Below are 10,289 nucleotides of genomic sequence, written 5' to 3'. Positions count from 1 at the left end.
TAGAGAAGTAAAGAGATCTTTTGGGAACAGGCGGCTAAAGAAAACAAAAACTCTCAAGAGAAGAAGAAAGCATAAAGGGCTTCTAAACTTAATTATTGATCATTATGAACATTTTTCTTCACACGGGCTTATCCATGCCAAGAAAATGTCCCCTTCTCTTCAGCACAGGACTCTTCTGTTGCGTCTGGCTTCCCCTGACAGGGAGTGGACTATCCACACCCCTATTATAATTTCAAAACTCTGAATCCTGTTCTCTTGTTTCCCCCGATTTCCTTTTCCCACTACTAAACCTTATTCCCTTCTCTTTTCTGCTTCAAACTCCCGTCCCGCCCACCCACCGACAGGCTAGCATTTCTAGGAGCTCAGATCCCATCTCCCTCCCCCTCTCCTCTCCTCTGACCTCTGCTCTCCCCTTGTTGTCATCGTATCCCCTTCAGGACCCCCTCGCTGAACGGCCAGTCACTCTTTGCCTTTGAGCAGCAGGCATGTCCCCTCTTGAATGCCTCTCCCCGACCCCCGCCCCAAGCGACTGAAAAAGGAAACATGCGCACTTCAGAGCTAGGAGCTGTCCGAGTGCTGAAATTTATAGGCTGGGTAAGATCACGTCTCCGTCTCTTTCTATAGCCCTCATTCCAGCACAGGATCTCAGCAATTTTTCCCTCTTTCCCCCACCCACTCCAGCACGTAGAGTCCTTTCTTCTTTCTCATTTACAACTTCTCTTAAAAAGATAACATTTTCTAAGGAAAGGAGCTTTGTTAAACAGGAAGGATATAAAACAAAAGCCACAGCAACCCGACTTCCAGCATGGCATTGTCACCAGCCCCCTTTGCATGGTGATGCGATTAAGGTAGCAGTATTTTTATTATTCAGGAAAAGCAGCTGGGGGATTCATCAGTTCCGAGGCTTTGTCTTTCCTGGGTTAACTGATGGTCTTGAGCCTCGATTTGACCTGACCATGATGCCCAGGACTGGCACTTTTTGTTTTTTCTCAGCACACTGTACAAACCCAAATCTGTTTTTGATTTTCAAGGAAACTAGATTCCTGCCAGATTTTGAATCTGGACAATAAATAGATACTTTGTCCTAGAGTCTTTCTGGAATCATTTCGGGATATTTTCCACAAGCATCACAGATACAGGAATGAACCGGCAGCTAGTGAACATTTTGACAGCCTTGTTTGCATTTTTCTTAGAGACAAACCACTTCAGGTAGGTGAAACGACTTTGCATGCTGATATTTTCCACATGAAAACTGTTTAAAAGAAATCGTGTCGTGTAATTGTTATCTATTTTTCTGTGTCCTGAATCATATTATTTTAATTTTATAGAAGAGAGTTAGATTTCTTTTGTTCATTTAAAAAGCTTAATTATAGTGGGAGGGTGGTGAATTTTCACAAAAGCAAGTTTTATGATGTACAGCTCCACTCTATACATTTCGACACGCATTTTCACAGCCAATGTGATATTAAGGTAGTGTGATGAGTTGCCCGCTCTTACATTTCATATATAAGGGTGATATTTTTGCTTTCAAATTATTCTGGAAGACATTTAAAGGTATTATTGGGTGTAATGCCTTTTATATGATGGAAGTGATTGGATTAATTTGGCAGGGGCATGCTCATTTTATATAAGATATAAAAGAGAGATAGTTCTCAGCCAACTTGGGACTGCTATTATTTTTCAGAAACTAGAAGCAGAGTATGAGGGCTACAATTCAGGAATTTCCTTGAAACATCAAAAATCCCTTTTTACTGCTATGTTTTACTGTGGAGCCTACTTAAAAATTGACTACCTACCAATATTTAATTAATGTGACATCTTTGCATTTATGTGTGTATGAGAAATAGAGTTTGCATAATTAAAGTAAGTGAAAAATTCTTTTGTACTTGCATTCTCTACATAATTTGCTAATTGTCAAATCAATTGATACCTCAAAATATCAAATTATTACCAGTAAGTGAACTAGCCATCAAATGACAGAGGGTCTAAGACAGGATAGAGATAGGAGAGGCTCTTACAACAAAGTGTAGGACTCTTCATTGAATTTTTACCAGATTTCATGGTGTTTTTTCACAGAACCGAGATAAATGGAAAACATAGCAATAATGCTATGTATACTGGGAAAACCCACTATGCTTCCTTCAGGTTCACACCTCCTACTATGAGTAAGAAAAAAATGTAGGCTGGGTTTTATTAGAATTATCATCACCATCATCTTCATCATCATCATCATCATCATCATCATCATCATCATCCTTACCACCACCAATATCATCATAATCAAATAATACTTGATTAATCAGATGAATCTCCATATGGGAATGTAAGTATTTCTGGATGATAGTATCAATTTTTCATTCCTACCAAGTGTTTATATCATCCTTGCACTTATTTTTAATGCCTCTTCTTTGAAAAACTGGAAAGAATGTAGTATTTTCTTAGTGATAGAATTAACGAGACTATTTGTTAAACTATTGAAAAGGAGGATTGGAAAATATATACTTTATGGAAGAAGTCAGCATTCAGTTAACCACTATGTATTCTGAAACAATTTACTTTGCTACAAACCAAATATGCTCTTTTTTGTAAGTTCTTTATCACTTTTAACAGGAAGATAAAAATTGGAGAAATATTTCAATAAACTTTTGATCTTTTTGATAATGCAAAAGACAAAATGATTCAGAAGTGTTTTTTCATAAATACTTTATTGGAGAGTCAACAATTTAAATTCTTATACATAAATAACTGATAAAATTATAAAAGTAACAGACATGTTCACTGTTGACCTATTTAAAAATGAAGTTAAATTTCCAAGTGAAGATTCTCTTTTAGGAATCATGTTGAAAAATGCTAATGGTTGATTGCTGATCTAACAGGTGAGAAAATAAGCAATGGAATAATCAGTGGCAACTGTTTACTTTGATCGGCCCATCTTATTCTATACTTGTTATTTTAAAAAGGACTTACATTTAGAGCTAAAATGCTGGAACTATTTTTTTTAAGTCATGGGGAAATGATTTTTAAACAATCGTATTCATTTTTAAAATTATCGTCTACTTCTTTGATTCTTTTAGAAAGAAATAGCTTTAATTATATATCCATAAACTCTACATACAACCTAACTATGTGCATTGTCTTATCTCAGACATTTTATAGTTGAAATTTGAAAACGTAGGAGATTTGACTAAGAATTTATACATCTCATCATTTAAAGTTAACTTTAGACCAAGTTCAAGTTCAGAAGTTGACCAAAAACTTTGTGTTTTTCTATTTTTCTTCTTACTAATATATCAAATATCTTTACCAAAATGTGATGATAAACATTCTGTGAGCATTACTTCTCAAGGCATGAAAATGAAATTGTTGCTAAACGAGTTGATGATGTGTTTAGGACGACTTTCTGCAAGGACCATGACTCCAGGTCAGGAAAACAACCTTCACAGACCCTATCGCCTTCAGATTTCTTGGACAAATTAATGGGAAGGACATCAGGATACGATGCAAGAATCAGGCCAAATTTTAAAGGTAGGTTCTACTTAAACTTATGTTAAGCCTTTGAGAAATCTTCCAGATGTTTGAATAGTTTACTCTAAAAAACATTTTCATGACTCTTTATTATAAAATGGAAATGAAAAGTAGAATATTCATTTCATTTTAGTATTATTTTGAATTAGTCACTGATTTAAATATTTTAAATTTTACTAGTCGCTTGCCACATTTGAAAACTTTTCTTACGTCAGAGATTATTGCCACAGTCCCTATTTTTTCTTAAGTGGGAGTGTGACTGAAAGTGAATATAAGAGCCCATGATGGACTTGACTTGCATGAACATTTACCAGGGTACATGTAAAATTCAGTTGTTACACCAAAAGATTTTGTTTTGATTATAATATCTACATCAAAGTGGAATTTAAGTTTCAATATAGAACATGTTATTTTACACACTTTTAGGTCTCTTTCATTTTTAAACTTTGTCAGAAGATGCTCTAATTTAATACATCAGAAATTTGGTTCCTTCTTGTTTAAGCATTTTCATTGTATATTTGACATTATTTATTTGAAATTAACAAACAAGATCATAGAACTGTGAAGTGCACATGTCAAAGATGGTGGATACTGTCTTTGTTTAATTAGAAGCAAGCTGAAGAGTTTTGTAGTTTTGTTTATTTAACATTACAAAAATATAGTTAATAGTCTGCAGAAATGCTTTTTAAAAATCTATTTGGTTCATTTTTATTCTGAATCAGAAAAAACTGCAATAAGAAAGAACCAGTTATTAACAATTGAATTATTTTTATGCTTTAGTTTTTAAATACATATTGTAAATGACAATTGTCTCTTATCTTGTGATGAAATTTAACATAATGAATTGTGAAGTGCTTGTAATATTTTATAAAAGAAGAAATCTATCATGTTCTAGATATTATGTAGTGATCCATGCATTACTTTAATTTTGCTTATTAGCAATATAATTGCATCTTTTTTTGGTTTTAATTGATTTTTATTATGGGCAAATATAAGCATGAAAACTAAATTCTAAATTAATTTCTTCATTAAATGCTACACCTCTGAATATACTCAGCTATGGGCATATTTTATACAAAGATATGTCAGAATTTTAGCAAAGAAGTGTTTTTGATTTTTAGAATATTTCCAAAAGAAACAACTGAACTAAGTTGAGAGCTCGATTCTTCTGCAAAAATGTTTATGGTCATCCCATTTTCTATTGATTGTGTGGTCGTTGTTTGGGAAGTCGATATTTGAAATATAATCTTATGAGTAACAAACTGAGGACAAGCTTTCAATGGGATTACTTATTCATATATATATTCATTTAGCCATTCAACAACTTTTGAGTCTGGACTATTTGCAAAACGCTAACTGCTGGGTGCTGGAAAGCTGAGAGATAAAACAGGCTTGGGTGCTCCCATAAAAAATTTTAGTGGAGAGAAAGAGAGGATGTTACATGATTACTTATAATATTAGATAGAAGTAGGGAAGTACTATTAGGAAGTATAGATGAATTACTACACAACTTCAACGGATGGAGAGATAATCTCCTATTAAGCTATTCATGAAAAGCTTTATAAAGAGGGTCCAGAGATGAAAAATTGTTTCAAGTTAATGAGCAAATTGTTTAATAATAGTCATTACTCATTTCTTTCTAGAAATAGTTTTTCAAAAGGGCAGGGAAATGCACGGGGTAATAAAACAAATAACCATGTTGCCATTGCTATTTTAAGTGACACAGAATGAGACATCATTTCCACACACAGTTTTTGTGGTTCTTCTAGGGATGTCACCCTTTGGAAATGACATTTATCATGGTTTCAAAAGATAAATAAATGAGGAGAATGGCAGGTTTAGCCAAGCATGGCCATGTTTTCGCGATCTATCTACTACTTAAAAGTCTAAGTATAGAATATTTTCAATGAATTAATTTTTTTTAATGGGGTGGAAATCATTAAGATTCTAACTTTAATGTACTTCATTGAATTTTATCTCCCTCTTCCCTTAACGCTCCACTTCAGTGGATACTGCTGTTTCTTCTTAAACTTTATTTACATAGATCATTTGCATCAGATCAATTACTTGGTATCCCCCAAAGTTCTCTTCATTCTGGGAAGCTTGGCTTTTCCTGTATGTAAAACATTCTCCATTAGTTTAGACTAAAGTAATTCCTCTCTCCTTGTGATCCTATGGAATTGCACATGTCTAATACGATCCTTTTATATATGTATGTTTTATCAATCCCCCCTCCACGTCACATCTGAGAGGGCAGAGAAGTGCTTTATTTTATTCATACACATAAAGTATTGGTAGAGAGAAAAGAAATCATCTTTTTCCCTAGGATGAGGAAATAAGGACCAAGACAAAGAAGAAAATGCAGATCAATTATGAAGATTAGTGCTTCCAATTAGTTGTAAAATGCGTGAAGGTAAAAACTGTTGACAGACCAGCTAATAGTCATAGTGGCAATCAAAGATTATTTTAGTTGAGGTGAGGAGAAATAAATCAAAGAGAGAGATAATAAGGAACTGGTAACACTGAGGAGGCTAAGAAAAACACTATGGTGTTTACCATAGTTGACTAGCAATGTATCAATGAGAAATTTTATATTAAAAGGCAGAAATGGATGATTAGGAAATATGATTGCATCTTAAATAGTGATAGGCTCTTTGTAAATGCCAAAAAGCAAATTGGCTATGATAACAATAAGCATCATGATGATAATAATGATGCTAATGATGTTGACAATTATAATAATTGAATAATTATTTTAAAAATAGAAGGGCAACATTTGACCACTAGAATAAATTCAAGAGCCAAATGAGAGCCATTAAGGTAAAGGGAATGACTATTTTACAAGTCTTATTAAACGTCAGTAAATTTCATAAGTATATTAGTATATCTCTCTGTTTTCCTTGTTGCTGTGCATTAACAAGGGAAAAAGAAATGCATATGCATATTTTTTCTCATTGGAAAGAATTGTAAAAAAAAACAAATCCTTACAATAAATTTATTTACACACACACACACACACACAAAGAATTGTTCCTGTATACTTTCAAGTCAGTAAAATGTTGCATGTCTATTCCATATCCCTGATGGGTTCTGAAAGTTGTCATAATGGGCATATATACAAGAAGGAAGATGGATGTAAGCTGGAAAAGGGAAACAGAAATGATTCAGACTTAGACTCTGTAATTGAGAGATATTCTTAGAAACTATAGGGGAAAAATAGCTTTTCTGATGTGCTGAAGCACAAGTGTATAAACAAAGTCATGAGTCAGAGTTGCCAATTGAATTCCATCTATAAATTCCATAGAGACCCAGTTCAGATCTTGTCAAAACATACATTTTCAAAATCTCAGTTCAGATAAAAACACGAGCTATGTCCATTCAAAATGACCTGGCTCTGAAACCATAGTAAATGTTGATTCTGTATCAACAGAAGAGCTTCTTTTCTTACTTGGGTGATTTGTCTTGTTTTCTGTTGACTTATCATGGTGTACTTCCATTGTCCTATCAGATATTCCTCTGGCAGTATTACCATATCTTGAAAATGCCACTTTAAACATTAAGTTCTTAATGAAATGCTCAAATCTGGGCAAAATGCATTAGTTCTATTTCTCTTTGAAACAAAGCCTTTATCTATTTTAATAAAATTTTCTTTGGGAAAATAAAATTAGCAAAGTTATATCCCGAATTTCATCCCAATGTGAATAAATACATTTCACCACAACAATCTTTTTGGGACAGGATCTAGAATAGATCATGCAGGAAAAAAATATTCACTTCACTTCTTTGTGCATACCACGTACACTAATTTTTTCCACATCTAGAGACCTAAGTTTGAAAGTGTGATGTGTAACAGTAAAACCTACATTTGCATGAAACCATATTTCCTGAAATTTCCAATGAATTAGCAGATGATGAGATGTTTCAGAAGTAAATAGACTCACTTCCATGAAACCAGAGGTCTTCAGATTTTGCCCTTTGGAAATGATCCTGTCTGTAACCAAGTGGAACTCAAGTTCAAATACTGTGAGTACCAACACCTGTAGGAGGTGCTTGAGCACTCTTGTCCAGCAGGGACACTTGGAAAAAGTACTTCTCTAGTAAGTGATAATGCAGCCCCAGCATGACCATTTCTTTGATCAACTTGATGGACATCAGACATTACTACCGATCCTGGGAAAGGGGAGCGGAATGCTTGCGAGTATCAGAAGCATTGTACTTGAGTGTAGAAAGTAGCAGAAGCTTTTAGGTACCTGAAAGAGTAAAGGTATCATCATGCTGACATTGTGGTTTTATTGGGAAATGCAGAAAGTAATTGGCTTAATTATAAATCACCTTGATAGTGATTATGGAATTATCTGGATTATTAGTTGGATTGTTGTCTTCTTCACGGAAGAATTCCTATTCTCCCTTAATTCTAGGTTTCCCTTAATTATTCAACAGACTTGAGGTAAATTACTTTTTAACTGCTAAAATATTTTTTTTAGAAGCCCTACTGACACTAAGCCCACATTGAAACATATGAGAGTCATTGTTAGGAAGTATACAGAAAAGTGGGTTTTTGGTATCTACAAATGTCAATCATGAGTCAGAGTTGGAGTCTCACTCCATTGCCCAGACAGGAGTGCAGTGGCTGCTCCCGGCCACCGCAGCCTCGACCTGCTGGGCTCCGGCGATCCTTCCATCTCAGCCTTCCAAGTAGCTGGAATTACACGCGCGCGCTACCACGCCCAGCTGATCTTTTGATTTATTGTAGAGATAAGGTCTCGCTGCCCAGACGGGTCCCAAACCCACAGGCTCAGGCAATCCACTCACCTCAGCCTCCCAAAGGCGCGGGATTACAGGCTGAGCCACCGAGCCCGGCTAATTATACACTTTTTAAAAAGGATATAAACACAGAAGATGATTGTTTGAGACATTATCTTTTCATTATGAAAACAGTAGCCATTTTAACTGGCCTACAACTAAGCCCAATTGCAAAATAGTTTACATTTCCATTAGGGAAAAGCTATACTTGGCTGAATACAGAGACTACAGCTATCAGAGGGGACAGTTCATAAAGAAAACTAGAGGACAACAAAGGGAGAGTAGAAAGAAGGAAATAGAATCTTGTGGCCAAAAGGAAGTATAGATTTATTTTAGGATAAATAATTCTGAAATTGCCTTGCAAAGTACATATAATATGGGGGAATATGTTTACATAGCATTCTCTGTGTGTGTGTGTGTGTGTGTGTGTATAATGTTTGTATATGCAATAGAATGTCTCTGAAAGACACACAAGAGGGTGGAAATGTCAGTTGCTTCTGAGAAAGAGGACTGGATGCCAGAAGAAGGGGGTAGGAGGAAAAATTATGCTTTACTGCGTGCTTCTTGAATGTTGATCATTACACATATTTCCAATTCAAAAGGGGAGTTAATTGTAAAGTAGAAAGGAAAAGTCCAAGGGAACTTTTCTCTTGGGTAGCATGGTCCATGGTTACTGTAAGTGCAGTAACATGAATGTGGCCTGATTTCAATAGCACCCAAAAAGCCTTTTTGAAATTCCCTGCCCAACATATTTCTCCAACCTAGCTTTCTACTATAATGACTGAAATTACAGCACTGTTGCTTCTGTTCTCGGGTTAAATATTGTATTTCATATGAAAACCACATGATAGAAATGACAATAAGCCTAATTATTCCATGATTTGAGTGAGAATATTTGGTTCTAGTCTGGCATTCAGAGGAGCATTGAGAGCCCTGGGCATTTTAGAATAAAACAATAGGAGATAAAAATTGGGGGAAAAGGTTATTAAAAGGAGAGGCTGGGAGTAACAAAGGAAATTTTATAGACAGTAATTTTGTTCAGAGATGATGTCGACAAAGATTTTTGAACATTCTAAATTGACCGCCTGTGTTATAATTCATTTTAGGTTCTGTGTGCTGTGTGGACACCAATAAAACATTGTTATATACTAGGCTCCTACAAGGTTTTCTGGCAAAGCATATTCCAGTGTTTGCTGTTATATCTTTAATTGCATGGTGACAGTGTAGTATGGTAGAAAGAGCCCTGAACTTGGATACAGAAAATCCAGGTTCACGTCCCGACTCAGTCACTTTTGAAAAAAAGGAGTCTTCACCTATCCACGCCTCAGGTTTTCTTCTGTTTTTACCTACCTCATGTGGCTTGTATGGAAATCAAATGAAATCATGAATGTAAATGATTTGTTTTCAACTATTAAGATTATTGCAGATAAGTTGAATTATTATTACCATTCTTCCATTTCTCTTTTACAGCCAACACTTCATGATGATTGGGTCTTCATAGGTATTTGATTTTCTAAATAAAAAGAACAGAATCAGAAAAATTCTGGCATCTTAGATTTCTACCACAGTAATCATAATGTAGATTTCATATGTCTCAGCTGATTTTCCTCTTATTAGGTCAGTGGGAAGATTTCCAACCTAAAAGAGCTATTTCATACTACTAAATGTGAAACAAAGAAGGAAACATTTGTGGAAAGAAATTGTTTTTATCCATTCAAATTCCACCACTGCTTACTATTGGAACTCATTTTTTTAAAAAAGGCAAATAAGAGACATAGAACAAATTTCACCTGGTCCTAGAAATGAGAAACTTAAATTTAACTGAGCCGGGCTCGGTGGCTCAGCCTGTAATCCCGTGCCTTTGGGAGGCTGAGGTGAGTGGATTGCCTGAGCCCGCGGCTGCAAGACCCGCCTGGGCAGCGAGACCTCATCTCTACAATAAATCAAAAAATCAACTGGGC

The 10,289-nt window shown here is 35.1% G+C and overlaps 1 protein-coding gene across 1 annotated transcript in view; it reads left to right on the top strand.

Annotated features, from left to right (window-relative positions):
• The first annotated feature begins 418 nt into the window (after positions 1-418).
• The window catches only part of LOC103268582 (glycine receptor subunit alpha-2), a 158,763-nt gene continuing 148,892 nt past the window's right edge, over positions 419-10,289 (top strand). The window contains exons 1-3 of the mRNA XM_021716622.1: positions 419-594; positions 1,089-1,209; positions 3,392-3,525. Coding sequence (XP_021572297.1) covers positions 1,142-1,209; positions 3,392-3,525 — 202 coding nt within the window. The 5' untranslated portion in view covers positions 419-594; positions 1,089-1,141. The remainder of the gene's footprint in view (positions 595-1,088; positions 1,210-3,391; positions 3,526-10,289) is intronic.

This window comes from Carlito syrichta, unplaced genomic scaffold (assembly GCF_000164805.1).
Source record: "Carlito syrichta isolate Samal-C Ts95f unplaced genomic scaffold, Tarsius_syrichta-2.0.1 Scaffold308850, whole genome shotgun sequence".
NCBI lineage: Eukaryota > Metazoa > Chordata > Mammalia > Primates > Tarsiidae > Carlito > Carlito syrichta.
This window is presented reverse-complemented; position numbering and strand designations above follow the sequence as displayed.